At 40.9% G+C, this 23,685-nt stretch overlaps 2 protein-coding genes across 5 annotated transcripts in view; one reads left to right on the top strand and one right to left on the bottom strand.

Moving 5' to 3' along the window:
* Window positions 1-297: 297 nt before the first annotated feature.
* nod1 (nucleotide-binding oligomerization domain containing 1) lies at window positions 298-16,349 on the top strand. Of its 3 annotated transcripts, none has more exons than XM_075464717.1 (12): window positions 298-530; window positions 2,811-3,009; window positions 3,121-3,295; window positions 6,553-8,365; window positions 11,367-11,450; window positions 12,079-12,162; window positions 12,241-12,324; window positions 12,463-12,546; window positions 12,629-12,712; window positions 12,941-13,024; window positions 13,151-13,234; window positions 15,519-16,349. In XM_075464717.1, the coding sequence occupies exons 2-12, from the start codon at window positions 2,833-2,835 to the stop codon at window positions 15,589-15,591; spliced, it is 2,826 nt and encodes a 941-aa protein (XP_075320832.1). In that variant the 5' UTR covers window positions 298-530; window positions 2,811-2,832; the 3' UTR covers window positions 15,592-16,349. The 3 variants fall into 3 exon arrangements, with proteins under 3 accessions (XP_075320832.1, XP_075320831.1, XP_075320833.1); XM_075464716.1 differs by having other exon boundaries at window positions 298-538; XM_075464718.1 differs by lacking the exons at window positions 298-530; window positions 2,811-3,009 and having other exon boundaries at window positions 3,217-3,295; window positions 6,557-8,365.
* Window positions 16,350-16,928: 579 nt separating this feature from the next.
* znrf2b (zinc and ring finger 2b) overlaps window positions 16,929-23,685 on the bottom strand; it is a 54,303-nt gene continuing 47,546 nt past the window's right edge. For both annotated transcript variants that reach the window (XM_075464721.1, XM_075464719.1), the window contains exon 5: window positions 16,929-23,311. The gene's annotated coding sequence lies outside the window, so the exon portion shown is untranslated. The remainder of the gene's footprint in view (window positions 23,312-23,685) is intronic.

Here is a 23,685-nt window from a genome sequence, read left to right as displayed (position 1 = left end):
TCTTTTTATTCGGGACAAAGAACACAGAAAGCTGTGACTCCTTTGGGTATCATATGTCAGTAATTCTTACTTCTGGTGCGGATCGAAGACAAATAAGGGATTTCAGAAATGTCATGTTCATCTGTGTTAGGTGATGTTTGAATAGTAAACGCCTGAGGTAAAAGCTAAACAAAAGAATTGAGTCGCTCTCACTGATCACGTGAGTGTAGTTGTCATATGATGAATATGATATACTGTAAGAATACTTGAGAACCTGCCGGGCATGTGACCCTCATTCGGTGCCATGTCTGTGGGAATGTGTTGTGAAATCGTGTGCAGAAATGACGCACATTGACTGAACACTTTCACTTCCACATCGAGCTGTACAGAGTAGGCTACAGTTCGCTGAGATGTGACACTGAAAACAAAACAGGCGATGTTGGCGGCGTTAACAGGCGGAGTCGCGCTTTTACAGCTATGTCTCTTTTGGACTTTTATTGACAGATAATCTGTAGACAAAGTTTCCAGGGCTTCATTTGGATCGAGCAGAAGTGAGCAGGTTGGTAAATCGAACAAAACAGTGTCGGGTGGAAACTGAAAGTATAACGACCGTAACGGGTTTTTCACTGAGGCAATGGGAGACATTCATTTTGCACACAAAGTTCAGTTTTGCAGTTATGAAACTGCTTCTTGTTCTCAGTGAGAACAGGGACAACATGAATTTGTTGTTGCGTTTGTGAAGCATTATGTCAGCAAAAGTGAAGTTTTTACCAACAGGATCAATTCTTACATTGTGCACTGTTTCTTATTCACACGTAAAAATGCTTTATCATTGGGAGTGATGTTGAATGACATGATCTCTGACAGCAGTGTCATGAAGTGTATGAATTATTATTCATCAGTCTGATTTCTCTGAGCCTGAGTGGGCTGCTGGGCACAGATTTGTTGGACCCCACTGGCAGCTGTAATCCTCTCATTGTTTGCTCTTACTCTGACTGAAATGATTAGTTGAATGATGGATTAGCTGATAGCTGAATCATGATGTTATTGTATGATGGTAAAGTAATTGTTTTAGTTTATGATGTGTCATTTTTTTTCTAATCATTTTCTATTAAACATGGAGAAGCAGCATTTAGCTGTTATGCTGCAAACAAGTGGAACAAACTGCCAGTGGAGATTAAACTTTCACCAAATGGAGACATGTTTAAATCCAGGTTAAAAACATTTCTGTTCTCATGTGTCTATGCATGAAATCTGCACGATATCTTTTAATTTATTCAATTCATTTTTATTTATATAGCGCCAAATACAACAAATGTCATCTCAAGGCACTTAGATAGTAAAGTCCAATTCAAGCCAATTGGAATTCAATTCATTGTAATCATAATTATTCATAAAATAATCCAATTCGTTTCCTAGCTAAGGAAACCAACAGATTGCACTGAAAACTTTTTGTTTTTCGGTCCAATCTCCCGGCCTGAGCGTGCCTGAGCCGACTGTGGAGAGAAACGACTCCCTTTTAACAGGAAGAAACCTCTGGCAGAACCAGACTCAGGAAGGGTGGCCATCCGCCTCGACCAGCTGGGGTTTGAGAAGACAGAAAGGGGGGGCAGGGGGCCGCAGCGGCGGTGGCACTGTAACACCATTCAAAGGATATCTGTTGGAACAGGGAAACACGAGTTAATGACCACAATAATGTCACATATACATAAAGAGAGTAAAGTGAGGAAAGGTGTGACAGATGAGACTGCTGGGGGGGCAATTTATCTGGACTGTTGCTTGTTTTTAAATTCAATTAAATTAAATTCATTTTTATTTATATAGCGCCAAATACAACAAATGTCATCTCAAGGCACTTAGATAATAAAATCCAATTCAAGCCAATTGGAATTCAATTAATTGTAATCATAATTATTCATAAAATAATCCAATTCGTTCATATAGAGCCAATTCAAAAACAATTTCCTAGCATTTAAATCCATTTAAATTATTTTATTTGTTTCTCTTTATATTCTTTTATGTATTTTTAATGCTTCTTACACTCCCTGCTGCAATGCTTTTATTTTATGTGAAGCACTTTGAATTGTTTTGTACATGAAATGTGCCATATAAATAAATTTGATTTGATTTTGATTTGATTTGATATTATAGAGAGCTATATTTCAACAGCTGGTCAATCAAGCCAAGATGATGTTGATGTGATGTTTCCTCACCAACACAAAGCGGTGGCAACACATTACCCCCACACTGAAACACCTTCACTGGCTCCCAGTGAAGTCACGCATCACCTACAAAATCCTACTCCTCACATACAAATCCCTCCACACTCTTGCTCCCCAGTACCTCTCCGATCTCATCCAGCAACACTCCCAACCAAGGTCCCTGAGGTCCTCTGACAAGAACCAGCTCGTCACTCCCCGCTCCAGACTACGGACCTTTGGAGACCGAGCCTACTGTCTTGCTGCCCCAACCCTTTGGAACAGTCTACCTCTCCATATCCGCCAAGCTCCCACACTGGAAACGTTCAAAAAGCACATCAAATCCCACTTATTCACTGAGGCCTATGGTCCTTAATCACCTTGGCCCCATCCCCATTTCTACCCCCTCCCCTCTTCTTTCCTCTATTCCCCAGCCCCATCTCCTTTTTGTAAAGCGACCTTGGGTTACTTGAAAGGCGCTATATAAAACCAAGTCATTATTATTATTATTATTATTACAACACCTGGTGATTTCTGGTCCAGGCAACTGTTCACTTTGCTTATTTAGCAGAGAGTAGCCGTAACAGTAGTAACGACGTCATAAACAGCATCGTGTTTTCTGTTGTTCCACAGAGGTGACTGCCGTTCTGTAGACATGGGTCAGATTGAGGAAACCAAAGTGTCATGTCTCAACATCCTCACCTGCCACAGAGAGCTGTTGGTGTCCAGGCTCAGGAGCATTCAGTGCCTCCTGGATAACCTGTTGGGTTGTGGCTTCTTTTGTGAGGAAGATGTTGAGATTGTTCAGCGAACGGTCACCAAGAAAGATCAGGTTGGAGCTTTGCTTTGTTCAGATAGAGTTTAATGGACATTTAACGTGGTCTAAGATACAAATATTACCTGTTCACAACAATACTGACTGTTTTCTGTCATTATTTTACAGGTACGCAAAATCTTGGAGCTAATCCAATTTAAAGGGGAGGAGGCTTGTGAATATTTTATTTTCATCATATATAAAGTATGTGATGCATATGTGGACCTCCAGCCATGGCTGAAAGAGATTAACTTCAACCCAAGCAACGATGTGACACAGATGAAAGTGGTTAACACAGACCCCAGTGAGTATTAAAGTCATTAAGATTTAATGTGAGGATGTTCGTGTCATTGGGATGTATTTCTGCTACTCAGTCTACACCCATTTACATCTGTGGGGTCTCTCACTCATTACTTAACATATCTGAAGTTAATTTCTGTTTATTTAGACATACTGTGTAAATAGAATTTTCATCATTGAAAGTGCTTCTGGTAAGACTTTTTTTTAAAAAAAACATTCAGTATACTGGCGAGTTATTTTTCTGTTTTTTTTGTTTGTTTTTTTTCTGTGTATTGTATTTTATTTGGCCTGAAGGTTAGCCGTGAAGCTGTGAACTTTCAGGGCAAATAAAATGTAGTGGAGACAAAGAACAATATTTCCCTGTCAGTAGCTCTGATGCCAAGTACCATAATAGGTGTATGAATGAGCCTGGCATTGATTGATCTCCTGAAAATTCTTCTGTGTTAAAATGAATTTTTTCATTTGTTTCCATCAAAATAAGCCATTTATGCCATAAAATCATAAAGGGTCAATGTCCACATTGTGCTTTTCTCTCAACAGGAGCACTTTCTGTCAGCATTTTATCAAAAAAGCCTTCTGAGAAGGACACTTGTTTTCTCTTTTTTCTATGACAACAATATCTTGACAACACATAAAAACACATTTTAAATGCAGTTTTATGATAAACCAACGTTACTTCTTTGGTTTATAATATTTAGTTATCAGTTTACTATTTGTTTTTTCACCATGAGCAGCAAATAGAAGATGCTTGCCCTCATATTGTCAACAGATGATCTTGTCACGACTCAATCTGACATCTGCACTGCTGAGAGAAGTGAGTGTATGATACAATCCTTTGGAGGCAGCAGTACAATCAATAGCCCCTTTCACACTGCGACCCGCGTCGAGCAATGTGAACGCTTGGCGTGTCAGGGTGACCCGTGTCGCCTGAAACCGAGTTCAGGGGGCGTTGCCTAGTGGCAGAGCGTCACACGAAACACATAAAATGCTGGGCGTGTACAATGACGTAGGCACAAGCCATGCGTCGGAGGTAGTGTTAAATACACCTGTCTGCATCAAATTTTTCAAACAAACGATGGCGGGACACCTTGAGAACTCATTTTTGCAATGCAGTTCATGGAGATGTTACTTTACGGTGCGTCTTGCTGCGTGGGAAACCGCGCTCTCCCATCTTTCTCGCCAGCCCTTCCAGCAGAGGTCCATCTTTCACCGTCCCCGACATGTGGCGGTAAATAACGTCCTCTGCTCGGAGGCTGAGGAGCTCGCGGACCTCCTTGTCTCCCCAGTTGGCCATATTAAAAAATGTCTCCAACTTGATGTAGGCTAAAACAGAGTAAAACTTGTCCTCACCTGTCGCTGTTGTTCTGAATCAGCTGTCCATTCTGTCTTTTAAACTCCTCACTTCACGTCACGCCCACGTCCAACCCGCGTCGATTGCGTTCACACCAAACTCGGCTCGGCAAAAAGACTAGGGTCCGACGCGGGTCGAAAGGCGAGTCGAGTTGACGCGGCAGCCCGGGTCGGCAGTGTGAACGCAACAGCGGACACGCTAAATTAGCGGATTAAACGCGGGTTATTCGGCAGTGTGAAAGGGGCTAATGCCACAGTAATGTCCTAGAATTACAACTAGAGAAGCCCAGTTCCAGGTCTGTTTTAGGTTTCAGTTGTTTCTGGTGCCATTGCATTGATGATTATGGATTATAGCATTATGATACTCGTACGGCGAACTTTCAGATTGCTATGAACTTTCAATTTTGAATGCTAACTTATCTGATTGATGACTGATGACCAGTCTGCTGCTCAAAAAGGCCACACGTCCCTCCACTACTCACTGACTTTCACTGGCTGCCTGAATCAAATTCAGGTCTATAATGCTGCCTACAGAGAGAGCCCTGGGTCTGCAGCAGCTGTTTAAATCCAGTCACACAGGCTTATGCTCCTTCTGGACCTCGGTGTATCTCGCAGGAATCACGTTTGGTTCTGCCATCCCTACTAACAAGGCAGTCTGGGTCCAGACTGTAGTTTGTGGTTCCACGATGATGGAAGCAGCTACCAATTTCTATCAGAGCAGGGGCATCCCTCTTTCACTTGCACTTCTGTACAGGTTCTTCCTGAAATGTGTCATGTAGATAAATTCATACTGATTTAGTGCTCAGTGTATAGGCCAGGGTTTCTTCCGGAACTGAAGATTGAATCTGGTTTCTCACTTGCAGCTTTGTTGTTTTGTTTCTGGACTGTGTGGGTCGGTGTGTGTATGTGTAGGACAAGCTAGTCCTACATAGAATAAAATAGAAAAATACGTTATTCATCCCCCAGTTGGAGAATTTTCAAAGTTAGTCAAGTAGCTCAAAAATGTGCAATGATTAGAAAATAATAATAATAATAACAAATGGATATATAGATAAATAAATTTGAGAAAAACTGATTGGAATTAAATCACCTGCACTTACAATTATTTTCCTGTGCCGCACTCAGCTTCTAATTATCCATCCAGATGACTAGCACTGAAATCTGTAAAATGAGCAGTAACACATAGAACGGGCTTAAATCTTTCTCACCACATTACTTCTTATTATTACTTAGTTTATTAAGAGAGAGTTTATACAGGTCATTAAGAGTTTACACTGTAATCTATTTATGAAGGGTGTCCAATTTAAAGATCTTTCTACTCATCCCCTGCTGAGGCATATTCCAAAGTCCAGTCATCTCACATTTATGTCAAACATTTGGATGTTCTTAACAGTCTAATTTCAAGAGATCTTTTCTTTTTTCTTGTACTGGTGAACAGTATGATTTATGGTCATTTATGAATCAGCGCAGCTGTGGCTTGCCCCCAGGTCACTGCATGTTGTAAACACTCCTCCTCCACATTATCACTATTGTCTGCTGCAGACCTTTGCAGAATTCTTGCAAAGAATTATGCTTCCTCAATAGCCTTAAGTTGTTTTAGAATATGTTCCCAGCTGCCATCATGTTTGTATAACTGTCTAAGTATTCATGAAGGAAAAACTAAGCCTAATAGTGAGTTAAGATCACCTACACGTTTTCCACTGAAGACTGAAGTCCTGTGGCCATGGCTGAATTAGTCCCTTTCTGCTGCTGAAACTGCTCTGGTCAGCAGGCAGGTTCTTTGTGCACTCAGAGAAGGGAAGTCACTGTGATGACCGAACTCCCTGAGAGCGTTCACTTGCATCTTTTTGGATTGGATAAACCATGTGTTGTCTGAAACAGGTGACATACTGACAGTGTGCATCCTTTAAGTCAGCAGGTACTGTGAGAAGCTGCGACACCAGATGAGCCGGGACACCAGCTTCATCATGTCGTACGGCCAGCAAGACGAGACTCGGCTGGAGGACCTGTACACCGACACTGTCATGGAAGTGTTGAGTGACTGCAATGAAAGTCTGGGCTTCTTACACAGTCTGGACCAGCTCCTGAGCGATGACGCACTTTTCAATTCTGAAGGTGAAATCATCTATGTAATGGGGGATGCTGGTGTGGGGAAATCCATCCTCCTGCAGAAACTCCAGAACCTCTGGTCCAAGAAGGAGCTGCAGACAGGTGCCATCTTCTTTTTCAAGTTTCGCTGTCGGATGTTCAGCTTCTTCAAAGATACAGAACAGATCTCCCTCAGTGATCTTTTATTCAAATACAACTGCTACCCGGATCATGATCCAGATAATGAAGTCTTTAATTACATCCTGCGCTTCCCTGAGAAAGTGGTTTTTACTTTTGATGGCTATGATGAGATTCAGGAAGATCTGGACCTGATGAATGTTCCTGAAGCGGTGTCACCAGAGGACAAGGCTAACTCTCTCCAGCTGCTCATCAGCTTGCTCTGTGGGAAACTGCTCAAGGGCTCCAAGAAGGTGCTGACGGCCCGATCAGGGATTGAGATGCAAAGTAAAGTGATCAGGAAGAAGGTGGCTCTGCGTGGCTTCTCCCTAGATCACCTTAAAACCTACACTGAACTGCACTTTAGGGAGCAGGAGCACCAAGACCTGGTGTCAGTCCAGCTGGATGCCAGCCCCCACCTGTGTGGCCTCTGCTCCACGCCGCTCTTCTGCTGGATCGTATTCAAGAGCTTTAGGCACCTGCACACGATGCATGATAGTTTTCATCTGCCGGAAAGCTGCATCACACTCACTGACATCTTCCTCCTGCTGTCTGAAGTGTTCCTCAGCCGCTCAGCCTCAGCCGCTCCTTCTCTGCTGAAGAAAAGCACCCGCTGCACCTCAGAGACGTTCCAAGCGGGACTCAGGCCCCTCGCTGCATTTTCTAAGCTGGCACTTCAGGGTTTAGAGAGAGGCAGTTTGATTTGCCACCAAGAGGAGATCTGTGAGTGTGGTCTCACAGAGGAAGACCTGGCCCTGGGTTTTCTTCGACCCGTCAGGGACTATGATGCCAGTGAAGGCCCTGCCACATACGAATTCATCCATGCTACCCTCCAGTCATTCTTAGCTGCGCTGGCTCTTGTGCTGGATGAGCAGTCTGCTGCATGCTCCATCCTTAAGTTCTTCACAGAGTGCAGCAGAAGAACAGAACCATCCTGTCTGTCTTTAGTTGTATGCGTCAACTCCTCTGTGAAACCAAATGAAAAGAAGCCATTTGCAAAAAATGAGCACCTTCAGTTCACTAACCTGTTCTTGTGTGGACTCCTGTCAAAAAGTAAGATGGGCCTGATGGAGGATTTTGTATCTCCTGTTTTATTAAAGAAAAAACGGGCTTTGTTAAAGTCTTACCTGTCCACGAGTGTCAAGTCCCACCTGCAGGGCTTACCTCACTACAATGGTAACGAGGGCAAGAAGGTTCATGTTTTGCCCAACTTTCTTTGGATGTTGAGGTGTATCTTTGAGACAGGGAGCAAAGACATTGCTAAGATGACAGCAAAAGGCATCACAGCAGGCTTTATCAAGCTGGGTTACTGTAACATATACTCAGGAGACTGCACCGCCATAAACTTTGTCCTGCAGCACCGCCAGAAGCTCCTGGGACTCGACATGGATAACAACAACATCAGTGACTATGGCGTGAAGCAGCTCAAACCATCCTTTTGCAAAATGACGGTTGTGAGGTGAGTTGAATGTGTTTTACCTATAATGGTGCATGAAAGCAATTTGGAAAAGTTTTGATAGATTTACACTGTATATCTGATCTAAAACATCAGAAGCCTAAAGGGTAAATACACAACTCTTAAATCTAAAACAAAAATATGGTACTTTTCGTCATTTCTTAATTCTTGAAAATGAACCAATATAACCTGATGTGAGCTTCAAAGCTGTGTGACCCTTAAACCGGTCACCGCTGATGACTTGTGTGTTCAGGTCTATTGTTTTACTGGATGAATGTTTCTACCTTGGGATTCACTTCAAAATGTTTGAACATTTTAGGCGGCACGGTGGTGTGGTAGTTAGCTCTGTCAGCTCACAGCAGGAGGGTTCCACATCGACTTTAGGAGTGAGTGTGAGTGTGAGTGTGCATGGTTATTTGTCTATGGCTGTGTTCGAAACCGCCTACTACATACTACATACTTGCAAACGGCATACTCATCGATCAGACAGTATGCAGAGCGTTTACACACAATGCACTTCGCTCCTGCTATAAACTCTGTAAATATGAGCAACGCACTTCCGGTTATTTTCACAAAATAAAATACCTGTTGCCTTTTATCATAGGGAAAGCCATTACGATACAATTGGTGCTTTTGTTTTGAAAACAGGAAGTGAACCTACCCTCATTGTAGCTAGCTTGAAACTGCCGTTTTGACAGGAAATGATGATCGGCGACGTCAAGTTACGTTGCATCTTGGGTAGTTTGAGTATGAGTAGTAACCTCATGATGCATACTCAACATTTCGGCGAATCTAGTATGCATCTAGTATACATCCGGGAACTTAAAAAAGTTAAAGTTAGTATGAGTAGTAGGAGTAGTAGGAGAAGTATGCGGTTTCGAACACAGCCTATGTGTTGGCCCGGTGATGGACTGGCAACCTGTCCCCCTGCTTCTTACCAATGGGCTCCAGGCCCCCTGTCACCTTGAGCAGGATGAAGTGTGTACTGAAAACGAGTGAATGTTCATTCAGAAGTTTCTAGATTTGTTGCTGGGTACTTTGACAGCAAAAAAAAAAAGTTTCAGAAGGAGCCTGAGAAGTCTGCAAATCTACCAACACAGTCTCTTGTATTGAGATGATTGTGAGTGAGTGGATTGAGATATTTACTGTTGTGAAATGGATATCCAACACTCTGGCTTGACCACATGATCTTTATCAAACAGGCATGTCACATGGCAATGGCAGCTGAACCCAAAAGCAGACAGAGGTTGACTTTAGGGTAATTTATTAACAAGATTATTGAATATAGTTGACTAGCAGTTGGAGACGGGATGAGATGACGTACTGACAGCCTGGGAGAGGGCCAAGAGAGCAAACAGTGGCAGCAGTAGGGATCCTGTGCCGCTGTGATAAACAGGATTAGCTGGTTGGCAGGTGCACAAGAGAATCTCACAGAAAACATGATGAGGTTAGGTTAGAGTGTTACTGGGGTAAACAATGGTGTGGAGCTGAGTGGGAGATGAGACGATGGAATGCAGCATTCACAGGGAGAAGCAGCCAAATGTGGAGGGGATAAGGGGGGTGGAAACAAAAGGGAGGAGATGTTGTAACCTGCTACGATCGTGGCCTCGCAGCCCTGCCATGCTGTTAATTGTTCTCTTGATGATGGTCTCATGAAAGTTTATATTCTCCCACCTTGGGTTGCTCTGAGCCTGTCTGGTGGAAACAACGGGTAGAAAATAATAAGAATAACCGTATACAGTCTGTAATCATTGAGTCATGATAACATATTCTCTCACATAAAGAGGACATCAAAGAGAAAAAAAACTGAATAAGCAGATATTTAACTTAAGAGTTGTGTGTGTGTTTGTGGGTGTGTGTATGTTTAAAAAATGATCCCATGGTGAGTCCAGAATTAGCACATTGATTTAAAGATGTAAGTGAGGAGGAAGGCGTTTTTCTTTTCCTTGAATGCACGGTCAAAAATCGTTTTTTCCACTGATGCAGTGTGGGAACTGGTGGTTTGAGTCAGTGTACAGTTATCACTTTCTGTGGGATGATAAAAGAATCTGTAGATACATCTTTTTCTTTTCTGGAATTCCATTGTCGATCACTGCAAAGACATAAAACAAAGGCTTCAGTAGTAAGTCAGAATTTAAGATGCTATTAACAATCTGATCGAGTCTTTTGCATTTTGGAATTTAACTTTGGACAGTCTCAGAAAACGTGAGTATGACCCCCAGTTTGTTTACAGTTACATTGGGCTGTTAGTTACCTTTTATCTTTTTGTTTCTGCAAAGATCTCCAGCTCTCATTTTACTTTTATGTCTTGTGTTCCCCAGTAAAACCAATTCTATTTTTTTTTTCACATTTTAATAGGATTCTATGGATATGGGAGGTTACTTTAGTCTCCCATTCTTTATGTCACATAAAAGAATTTCTCAGTTCTATCTGTAAAAATCTGATCCTGTTGTCATTTTTTTTAAATGATCATAAACTTCTCCCTTCAAACATTTGATCCTTCCTCTTACCAGAATCTACTTCTACAACTGTTATGTCTCTGGGGTTGTTATAATGCCTTACCTACTGACCATTTAAAGGAAATCTCTAAACCCATACTGAGATGATCACATGCCCCCTCTGACATTACAGTCTAAACTGTGAACAACTTTTTTCTGATGGTCTCAGAAATCTTTTTTTGTTTTTGATTAATCCATAAATATATATTGTGAACATTAGATTTACATTGAACCAACAATTGAAAACTCTCTAAGTTCACAGCCATTTACCTCTCACACATGTCTTACTGGATTTTCTTTTGCAGTTAACATAGATATATATATATAGTATAATTTTCTTTCACAATTGTTAAATTTAAGCTTTTTCATCAACTGTTGGCGTTTTAGATCATATTTATGCAGAAGTATAGAAAATTCTAAAGGGTAAGCAAACTTTGAAGCAGCACTTGTACCTTCCTATCAACACTGGCAGATATTCAGACTTATTTTGCTTTTTTTGTGTTCAGATTGTGTGTCAATAACCTGACAGACAGCAGCATTGAGGTTCTGGCAGAGGAGCTGTGCAGACACAAAATTGTGGAGGTTTTGGGGTGAGTAAATATTTGTGTCGGTTGTTCTAAAACTGAGTAATGTACAGTCAGTATTGTTTCTTATCTTCTAACAACCAGACAAGTTGTAGCTACTTTGACAGGGACCAAATTACATCGGCACGACAGCCATGTCAGAGCCTTTCGGAAACATGTCAAATGTGCCTGAAAGAGACAGAGATTCTTTAGCTTCACACAGTATGACCATGCTTTCAAGTGTGAGTGATTAATAAACAGAACCAACCAAACGTCAGTGCTGTCATGTGTGAAAACTAAACTGCAGACCGTTATACTTGTGATGGGTAGAAGTATTTTGCGTAAAAAATTTATTTTAGTGACTACTGCCTAATGCTGTATGTTTTGTTCAAAGCTACATTTTGAGTGCATTACTGTATTTTTCAATGTGCTTTAGTAAAAATAGAAAAAATACTTAACAAAAATGCCCAAATTACCCCAATTTAACTTTGCATATGTAATGTGTGGAATATATTAACATTTCGGCCCGTTGGTCAGGCTAAAGAGGCATCTTGGACTTTCAATATTTTCTGACTTTTTAATCAATTAAAAACTAGAAAACATTTATCCAATGAATAAAAACTGATCTGGAAGTTGTATATATTTCCATATTCAGGCTTTACAACAATCACATCACAGATGTTGGAGCCAAGCTTGTCGCTCGGATCATTGAGGAATGCCCCAAGCTGGCAGTTGTCAAGTATGTTTCTGACTTACTAAAACGAAAACTTCATGTAAAAATAGTTACAGAATTGATAATGTCATTATTTCTTCATAGGGTTGGTAAAAACAAGATCACAAGCGTTGGTGGGAGGTATTTGGCCAGTGCAATTCAGAAAAGCACTTCGATATTTGATGTGGGGTAAGTCTGTCAGAGGGATGTTTCAGATTGAATTACCATTGGACATTAGATTAATACAGGCTGAGGTAGAAAAAGCCTTCTTTGTTTGTGAGCTACCGAATGCAGCTCACCTGAGAGCTTTGATGCCTTTGCTTCCAGGATGTGGGGGAACAACATTGGTGATGAGGGAGCAGAGGCTTTCGCTGAAGCTTTGCGGAACCACCCGCGTCTTACCAACCTCAGGTCTGAAGGCAAGGCAAGAAACAGAACAGAGAAAATGATCGAAATACATTGGCTTGACTTGTTTGTTTCTTCTCTGGTCTAGTCTGTCAGCCAATGGCATCACATCAAAAGGGGGGCGATGCCTGGCAGAAGCACTGAAAGAGAACAGCGTCCTCAGGATATTCTGGTATGCAAGCCACTAAATTTGAGTCTAAAGCTGTGTCTACATCAGGGACATATTAAGTAATGTGGTGCCACCACGGCTCTCCTGAGGTGCAGAATTAAACATTAAGTTAAACATCATCCATAAACATTAAGTCTATGGATGAGCAGGGACCCTTGGGCTGGACCATAGGTAGGGGTGGACAGCTTTGTCCTAGCTGTTTAGAATCAGTATCTGTTTGTTCTCCTGCAGGTTGGTGCAGAATGAGCTGACTGATGATGCTGCTCCATGTTTGGCTGAATTGATCCAAGCGAACACTGGTCTAAGCCACCTCTGGTGAGGAAATAATGCTCATAATGCTCATTCATGAGCATGCTCTCACTGTGTCAACATCATTGGGCTTGTGATGTTGCTGGTCAGAAATCGATTGGCAGTAACTCACTTGTATATATTTGTCTGCAGGTTAATCAGCAACCAGTTCACTGCAGATGGGATCCGGCATTTTGCAGAGGCTCTGACTCACAACACTCAGCTTAAAGAGATATGGTGAGAACACTTAAGAGTTCAGTTTTCTGTGATGTCTGGGTCAGCTTTGTATGAGACTGTGCTAACACGGAGCTTTTATCAATCAGTGATTCAATTAAATTCAATTTACTTTATTTATATAGCACCAAATATAAAAAAAAAACATTTCAAGATACCAATTGCAGTCCAATTCATTGTAAGACAAGGCAAGTTTATTTGTAGAGCACAATTCATACACAAGACAATTCAAAGAGCTTTAGGGCTACATAAAATCACAAGAAGGCAAATAAAATCATTCCATCCATCCATCCATCCATTCATCCATTTTCTATACCCGCTTAATCCATCGGTTGGGTCGCGGGGGGTTGGAGCCTATCCCAGCGGTCATTGGGTGAGAGGCGGGGTACATCCTGGACAGGTTGTCAGTCCATCGCAGGGCCACACAGAGACAAACAACCTCAATTACAGAATTACAGAAAAGACCACTCACACTCACTCCTAAGGACAATTTTAGAGACACCAATTAACCTAACATGCATGTTTTTGCACAGTGGGAGGAAGCTAGAGTACCCGGAGAGAATCATTCCATAAAACATGTGAATAATCTAACTACCACACCACTGTGCCGCCTAAAATGTTTAGACATTTTTAAGTGAATCCCAAGGTAGACAAATTCATTAATTAATTAAAAAGTGAAGAGTGCAGATAAAATACTTTCAGGTGTCATATGCACAGCTAAATTGAACTGTTTTCAGCCTGGATTTAAACATTGTCAGAGTTGAGGCCTGTCTCACAACTTCTGGAAGACTGTTCCAGATGTTAGGAGCATAAAACTGAAACGCAGCCTCACCTTGTTTAGTCCTGACTCTGTGCACCAGCAGGAGACCCCTCCCTGAGGTTCTCAGAGCCCGAGTTGGTTCATATGGCTTTAACTTGTCAGAGATGTACTTTGGCGCTTGACCATGAAGAGACTTGTACACAAGCAGAGCTGTTTTAAAGTCTATTCTCTGAGCGACAGGAAGCCAGTGCAGAGACCTGAGCACTGGACTAATATGGTCGTATTTCCTGGTTCTAGTCAGGACTCGAGCAGCAGCGTTCTGGATGTACTGCAGCTGTCTTATAGCACGTTTAGAGAGCCCAGTGAGCAGGCCGTTACAGTAGTCTAACCTGCTGGAGACAAACGCATGGATCAGTCTCTCTAAGTCTGGTTTAGACACTATTCCTTTGATTAGTGTCTAAACCAAAAAATCAGCATGTCTCTGGCCTCTGATTCTTGTCCAAACTGTTTTAAACATGTTCCTATCAATCTACTATTAAAGAAAAATAAATTGGACTCCTTAAAGGGATAGTTCGCCTCTTGACATGAAGCTGTATGACATCCCATATTAGCAATATCATTTATGAACATTTTCTTACCCCCTGCTGCGTCCTGTGAGCAGAGTTCCAGCCTCGTTTTGGCGTTGACGAAGGTAGTCTGGCTAGTTTGCTGGGGTCCCGAAAATAAAGTGTTTTGCTTCTCAAAACAATCTTACATTGACCTCATATGTGCCCTCCTGACCAACGAGCTCAGCAGATTGTGCCCTGCTAACTGTTCCCAGATCACAGTTTTATGACAAAGAGAGATCGGGCCTTCTCCATTCCTGCCCCCATCTTATGGAACTCTTTGCTGACTGAAGTCCATTCAAGCGATCTACCTCACCTTATCTCTTACTGTAACATTGTTTAAAAATTGCAATACAAATCATACTTTTTTGTTGTTAATTCATCGTTTTTCTTTATTGTGGTATCATTTGTGTTACTTGCAAGAATGATACACAAAATTATAATGTCAACAAATATAGTGTGAATCAGTTTAAGCGTTCATCAGTGATCACAATAAATGAATATCTGAAATTCTAATTCAGGTGAAAGTAAGAGTTTTCTTTTCTTTTGAACAGTAACATTTGACTTTTCTGGATGAGCAACCAACAACTGTAATAGAAAATAATAAGTTCACGAGTGAAACAAAAACAAACAAAAAAAGATGTGATATATAAATATCAGACAGACATCCTAAACCTAGCTTTAAACGGTCTTATATAATCATAGCATGAGTACTAATAACGGCACTGCTGAGCAAACTTTCAGGATCTGAGTTTGGTATCACTGTAGATCAAAGATGAAAATGAAACTTGCTGTATTAGAGTGAATGCACCCTTAAAGAATCTGCATAATATTAGCGTTCAGTCATTTTGGCAATAGGAAGCTCTGAGTGTGTGGAAGTGTTTGAATTAATGCCTGATGACTCGTGACTCTGTTCCCACAGTGTGAGGGGAAACCAGTTCTCCGAAGAAGAAGAGAGACAGTTTGCATCAGAGAAACGACTGCGCCTCCACTGACTGCCGGAGTCATGTCTTTATCGGCAGCTGTGTTTGGAGAGCTGCTTCGGGTTCTGGTTCCTGCATCAGATGTATTTGAGAACCATAGAGCTCATACATTCTGCCCACCACCAAGGCTCCAGTTTCTGTTTGTTTTTACAAGTTTAGAAGCAACAATAATTAACTGTGGATCAGACTGACATTTGCTTCTCACTGGGATCCTGAACCAATTCATTTTTGGCATCAAAAGGCAGCATTCCTGAACAAGAACCACTGTCGTTTTCTACTGGTAAAAATGTTAGTAACATCATGCTGATTTGATTTAATGTCATTCTGTATGCTCTCATCTGATGTCACACCATCTGCTTTACTGGAAATTTTGGGGATTATTTGTTTCTGGATGAGCTTTTTATTTTAACTGAATAAAATGTATGGTTTATGTATGGGAAGTTCAGCTGAAATTTTGATGAAATGATTTAAACATTTTACATGAAAAATGGAAGTGGAAATAGTGATGAAGAAGTGCAAAGCAGAATTTCCTGTTTGCAGTTTTGTCTGCGATAATTACTGTAAACTCATCCATGCATTCATCTCCAGCAGACTCCATTACTGTAATGCTTTTTTAACTGCACTTCCCAAAAAGAGCATTAAACATCTGCAGCTCTTCCAAAATGCTGCTGCTAGAGTTTTAACCCGGACTAAGAGATCTGAACACATCACAGCAGCTTTAAAATCTTTACTCTGGCTTCCAGTCAGTCACAGAATAGATTTTAAAAGCCTGCAGAGCTCTTAGATCCAAGGACTCAGGTCAGCTGGTCCAGTCCAGAATCCAGACTAAACATGGAGAAGCAGCATTTAGCTGTTATGCTGCAAACAAGTGGAACAAACTGCCAGTGGAGATTAAACTTTCACCAAATGTAGACATTTTTAAATCCAGGTTAGAAACATTTATTTTCTCATGTGTCTATGCATGAAATCTGCATGCTATCTTTGAATTTATCTGGACTGTTGCTTGTTTTTTATATTCATTTAAATTATTTTATTTGTTTCTCTTTATATCCTTTTATGTATTTTTAATGCTTCTTACACTCCCCGCTGCAATGCTTTTATTTTATGTAAAGCACTTTGAACTGTTTTGTACATGAAATATGCTACAAATAAGTTTGATTTGATTTGATAAACCAGTGTAACTGTAAATTGTAAAAACAGTGTTTTTATAATGTTTACATTTTGTGTTATATGGAAAATATTCCCCAAGAAATCGTAGCATTAGGACCACCTGAATAATATCGTTCAGCTGTCATCTGTTGAAGATGGACAGATGAGATTCAGGAGTTCATCTTGTACGTCACAGTGTTTTTGCTGTTTTTTTTTATTTTTTTAGCTTTCCATCTTGATGAAATACAATGCAGTTCATTAGCATTGTTCATTGGACTCTCCCTGCCTGGCTCCGTAGCACTAACAGTGAATAATAGACTGACTGTGATATGTGCAGTGGGCCTTGTAATTTACTGGTTTCGAGTAACTGGAGACCAAATGAGACAATTGAAACAATGTGAACACATTGACACAAAGGAACGACTTCCTGAACGACTTTTACTGAACTCCACATTAGATTGGTAGCAGAAAAAAAAACACAAGCTCCAAAGATCTTTTATTTTATACTTGCATGTACATAAAAGACAAGTTTCCTGTGTCTTGTTTTCATGTTTTGTCATTTTCGTATTGAACAGCATACACTCTGTTACAGCTCACATCTAATGCTTGTTGTGATTCACAAAATGCTGAGAAATAAACAGTAAAACTGTTTTTAATGTACCAGACTAGCTTTATACTGGCTCTTGTATATTATCTTCAGTGCCTCGCACACAGCACACTCTTTCAAACAGACAAGCTGCTGCTTAACCAGTCAGTGTATCTGCATTTTTATCATTAAATGTTAAGCACCATTTTGCTGTCAGACAATGAAGACTGATGATGGATTTGTATTTGGTTAATCAGTCAGTTAATTTCTGCGACAGATTATTTAGCAATGGTCCCCGCCCCTCCTTTCTAGGCTCCCCAGACTTCAATGCATTATTTTGTGACACAAGTTTCAAAACTGTTTGTGATGACAGTGTTACACAACACATTGGTGTGACCACCAAGCAGAGAACAGAAGAGGCTTCTTCAGTATCTCTAAAATAAGGAATGACACAGAAGGTCCTCCATGTCCACAGCAAAAGCCCAACATAATGATTCTACAATGATTTCTGACTCCTCTTGTTCTTTTTACATTTTTATATAAATCATAAATTATTTGTTAAAACTTAATTCTTAAAACTGCACAAATAAAAAACATTCTTTGTTGGGATTAGTATATTTCTATTAACAGAAACTTCATAGAAGTTAAGCAGCTCCAAAAGTTTGTGAACTTAATTTCATGATTAAATTAAGTTTATTGCTATAATGACTCTATTAAGGCCAGCTCTGTTGTACATTTCTGCTCAAATTCAGACAGAAATTGAAAGACAGGGTCAAACCTGTGAACAAAAATCAGCTCTATGATCAGACATGAAAAAAGATCAGCAATAACATCGCAAGTCAGGTTATAGTGAGCTATGTAGAATGAGGCCTGTGACATCAATCAGGCACATGCTCACAATATTGCTACAAACGCAAATGAAAGAGGAAAGTCCCCATAAATGCCCCCACCTTACACTGCAGAAAGGTGCTGCACCACCACTGTGTGTGTGTGTGTGTGTGAGCCCTCAGGTCTTCCCATCCAGAGAATGACACAAGTTAACAAACATTCAAAAACAATGTGAGGTTATGTGCTTTAAAGGGACTCCAGTAGTCCAGTTGTAGTTCCATAAAGTTGAACTCAAGATTATACAAAAGACCTTCAAACCTTGCATGACTGGGACTTTATGAACACTTTTAAGGGGAGAAGGCTGCATGATGGAAGGATTCTTATGTTTTTCATCCTTTCACCCATCCCAAACGTTATCTTGTTAGAAAGATGTGAACTTCTGCATACTTATTTAGCCCGAAACTGACAAACAACTACTCCATTAATTCTTATTCAAGGGATAGAAATAGGATTAATCTTGTTGTAAATATTATTCAAATGTCTCCTTTTAGTTTTTTATGCCTTCCAACTCTGTCAATAGAATGCATGTTTCATATGAGGTGTGGAAACAATGTTATGTTTATGGAATTCTGCTCTGTAATGAATGGAACGCACAATGGGTAACAATAAAGGTAACCTCAAAATTTTCTTAAATTTAACAATGACCCTTAAAAAAAGATTGTCTTCACCAAACCAAAGAAACAACTATTCAGTTTGTTACGACACTTTAAAGGCAGCAAATACGAGAACTACCAATTGGTTAGCAATTCTGCTTGTAAATTACTCAAATTATTTGTGTTGAGCTATCAACTGATTACTATATGCAGTTCAGATATTAAGACAGAAATTCTCAGCTGACCTTTTAAATTGAAATGTTAGCATAGCTGAACCAACATAAAATCATAGTATGAACATTATACTGGAATTTGGAAGTCAACAGTAACATGTAAAGCAAGTTATAAGGATAACTTTACCTGCAAACACTAGAACTATAAAAAAAATGCACGTCTAAAATCAAACACTTTACTTGGACCATGAAAAGTATCCTGCCGTAACACAATTTCAGTTTTCTGATTTATTAGAAGCTGACTCTTATTTACAATCCACAGATCACAGGAATCGAGTGGTTCTCTGCTACTGTCTGTCCCATTTGGTATGATACCAGTTATAACATTCCATACAGCACATACACAGTATTTAAAAACCTAAACCACCAAAATGTAGTCACAACAGGAGATGGCAGTGACTGAGATGAACTAAGCTAGCAGTTTATCCGTGTAATTCTTCTCCATCATGAACTAACTCAGCTGCTGCTACATTTGCTTAATTTTTTTATTACCAGATCAAAATAAGAGGTTAAAATTAAAGTACTAAGATGCTATGTTATGGACACACCATGAGAACACGTGTAGTTCTAGGTACAAACGAAAAATTTTGAGATCTCTCCACCGACTGTTTCGTAGCCTGATAGGCTGTGAGGGAGAAGTGGATTTGGTTCTCTACAGATGCCTATTGAATTGCTGCAGTCTGCCTGTTCCAGAAATATATGAGTTGGCTAACATTCATGTTTCAATGGCTGCACGTGTACAGTGATGAGCATTTCAGAGACAAAGGCTTCTGTCCGCCATCATGCTTCTCCTACCTGGAAACAAAAAGAGTCGCTGTGTTGAGACTTCCCCTCTTGTTGAGCAACATCCTCCTGTCTTCATCATGGAGTATGAAAACGGTCTTTAGGATGATGGAACAAGCAGTACATTCACAACTGGAGTCACAGAAATAGAGGTTTAGGAGGAAATGGATGACAAATTCCAAGAAACTCAAGCCTCTGACATATGCTGTCAAGTTATAAACTGGCTTGTCCATGAAATCAATCTGAAAAAAAAACAAAAAACTGAGGGTTTAAAAAAAAAAAAAAGTTTAAAGTCTGTATACTCTTGATCTGACATGACTTCTTTAGATAAACCAATTCTGAACCAGGCTGGCTCAGTGTGTCAGGTCAAGACGTTAAGACGGACCTGACGGGATGCTGGACTCCAGCCAGTTTATGCAGAGGAAACATTTTGATTGGAGCTGCCAGGACTCAACATCAGTGTCCTGGAATCTAGATCCCAAACTGACCGCCAAGCAGAAACACAGTGGTCTAGTTTGATGGCACAGTCAGGCTGTAACCCTACTGAGTTCCTCCCAGATGATGACAGCTTCCAAGTCACAACACACAGTTCAAGTAGAACCTCTTACAAATAGGGATGGGAATCGGGAACCGGTTCTTGTTGAGAACTGGTTCCCAGTGTTTCAATTCCTTGGAATCGTTTGGCGATTTTGCAAACGATTCCCTTATCGATTCCAGTGGGCGCGAATGATGTCCAGTGCAGCCAGCAGTCAACAGTAAACATGGCGCCCAAGCGGTACAAACGCTCAAAAGTTTGGTTACACATCCCTAAAAAAGACGACAACAGGGCAACTTGCAAAGTGAATATTTCACCAAAAGGAGGAAATACTACCAACATGCAATAACTATGAATGAATGTCGCGTTTTCGATCTGCTCCGGACTAATGTTGGTGAATCTGAACCCAGCAACGTTAGCAACATTAGCATGTCCTCGGCTAACACTGCAGGTAACTAACTAACTAACTAACTAACAAACACTGCCGATCATGTTAGTGCCATTTGCGCTCATTGTAAAACCTGCTATTAGTAACGGTTAAGGTTAAATGAATGCCTTCTCAGGCATTACATTTAGATGAAATCATGAGAGACAGAGCCTGACTGGCTCAGACCCAGAGGCTGGTGGTACTACCCCCAGTTCACGTCTACCTCCAGCTTCTCCTTTCACCAGAGCAGGGAAGAGTTAAATTACCCAGGCCATGATAGATCAATATGGACCTCACCGTTGTTGGGTTTGTGAGGTCATGACTCGTGTTACTTCTAAACTAAACAAAGTTAATGTTAATCGACTGGTTTGTTGTCCTTTTTCTCCAAATGAGAATCGATAAAGGAACCGATAAAGAACCGTATCGTTAAGCAGAATCGAAAATGGAATTGGAATCGTAAAAATCTTATCAATTCCCATCCCTACTTACAAATAATGTAAAAGATCTCTAAAGTCACTCTCATTAATGCGGTGTCATTAAACAAGCGAGACTTTCAGTTCCACTAAAGTGAACTTGAGCATTGGATTTAAAGATGTGTACTTATTACTCTTTTGGATTACATAAGAATAAACAAACTGCAAATATAGACTTCTGTTTTTCTTTTATCTGCGGTTGAGCCTTCTCCAATGACATCAGAGTTTGACAGACTTACTGAAAACAACTGAAGCCATTTTTTTTCAGCAGTATCACAAAACTGGTCAAAATTAAAGTTGATCACACAAAACAAAGAAAGAAAGAAATTGCTCCACTAAAAACTGGATCCTCTTGGGGCGCCGGGTAGTTGAAGTGGTTGAGTGGGCGCCCCATGTACAGAGGCTTCAAGCTCCCCAACGCAACTGGCCCGGGTTTGAGTTTGAGTACCGACTCGGGCCATTTGCTGCATGTCATTCATCTCTCTCTATCCTCTTTTATGTCAAGTCATTTTCAAAGAAAGGCCACTTGTGCCAAAAATTCCTGGGACAAAAAAAGGATCCTCTTGATGTGGTTATATTCTCTTTGACATCCAATTTTTGTCAGAATGGGAAATCATTCATGTGACACCATACTCTGATCAGACAAAGCGAGCAGGTCAACTGAAAGCAGAATGCTCGCTGCTGTGAGCCAGCAGTAACCACTTCACTGTTGTGCTCTCACCAGCTTCTAACGACATTTAACCAAAGGTACCATCTGGAAACCTCACCAGGGATGGACTCCAGGCGTATTCAGCTGAAAGGAAACCCCGGGTCAAGCTCTGATTATACTGCGGAGATCATGTGACCTTCCTAGCTTGGGAATGCCCCCAGAAGAAGCATGAGGAAGTGGTCATGAACACCTGGGCTACTACCACATTCTGCATCCGTGTCATTAGACAGTGACGGATGATGACATGTGCTTGTTGAATGTGATTATTCCCAGAAAACAAGGCACATCCTCTGCTTAAAGTGTTATCACTATGAAACGAGAACCATGAGAATTCAGTTTACAGAGTGAAATCAAAACATCTGTTTTTACAATAACTTGATTTAGTCTCTCAACTCCCATTATGTTATGTCACACCATCATAAAAAGCTATGCTTATTTGTATTATTTTTATTTATTCTATTTGCTCTAATGAAAACCTAATCGTGATTAGATTCAAATTTCATTAAATTACTATGTAAATACATTTGTTCATTTTATTTTTAATGTAATAACTGTAATACAGAAAAAAAAACATGTTTTTATCTCATTAAAAAGGACATTTCTTGTTATAGAAACCTTTTTTCTATATTTTCATTCCTGCTGCCAATAACAGACTGCGGTGGGTTTAGGCTGGTAAGAGTTGGGGGTCAGGCCTCTATACCTGAAGACCTCCAGCTCGTGGTTTATGATTAAAAAGCACTGATGACATTATGACAATATTCACAGTTGACAGCTGTTTGGCACCATCAGCTGTGGGGAGCAGCAGCTGCAGTCAGACGGTCTCTGGCTTGTTTCTCCTGGTTGCTTGGATGGCAGTTATGGTGAGATGTTCCTGCAGCTCCAACTGGCTTTGCTGACAGTATGTGACCCGCCCCGCTGTGCACCGGGCATCACTACAACAAGGCACAAGGAGAAATCCATCCTCATGGTGGAGGGGAGTCAAAGCAGGTCACCTGCCGTTGAGCTGACCCATAACACCCCCCCTCCCAGGACCACATCCACCTCCTCCACTGTCCTGGTGTACACTTAACCTTCCAGCAAAATAACTTTGCCTGCTGTAATGCCCTGACGGTCAGGGATGGAGAGGGTGTGAGGTGGAGATGAGTCTGTTCACTCAGAGTCAAGCATGCATGTGCAACTCAAACAAACACAAAGTTTGTATCCCTGAAAATTGCTCGAATGAGATTTGGCACACTGCGGTACTACAGTAGTGGGAGGGAGCCGTGGGGTGGAGTGTGCAGATCACAGTGGTCACAGTGTCCAGCAGTCTCCTTGGATCTGCATTTAGTTTTGTAGATCCTGCTAAAGATGGGGTACCTGTCATCAAATGAAAAACAAAACAAAACACCAAATTAGATACAAAGCATCAAAGTGCAATTAGCGCCCCAGGAGAGTCTCAAGCTGTTTTCACACTGAGATCCGCTACCTTAGCGGGTCCAAACTGCCACTTCGTCCCGCGTCCAGCAATGTGAAAGCTTGGCGTAATAGGTGATCCATGCCGCCTGAAGCCGAGTTCAGGGGGCGTTGCCTAGTGGCAGAGCGTCACACGAAACACATAAAATGCTGGGCGTGTACAATGACGTAGGCACAAGCCATGCGTTGGAGGTAGGGTTAAATACACCTGTCTGCATCAAATTTTTCAAACCAGCGATGGCGGGACACCTTGAGGACTTGTTTTTGTTGCTGGCTGT

This window comes from Odontesthes bonariensis, chromosome 5, assembly GCF_027942865.1.
Source record: "Odontesthes bonariensis isolate fOdoBon6 chromosome 5, fOdoBon6.hap1, whole genome shotgun sequence".
Taxonomy (NCBI): Eukaryota; Metazoa; Chordata; class Actinopteri; order Atheriniformes; family Atherinopsidae; genus Odontesthes; species Odontesthes bonariensis.
Note: the sequence above shows the minus strand (reverse complement) of the source record. Positions and strands in the feature narration are given on the sequence as shown.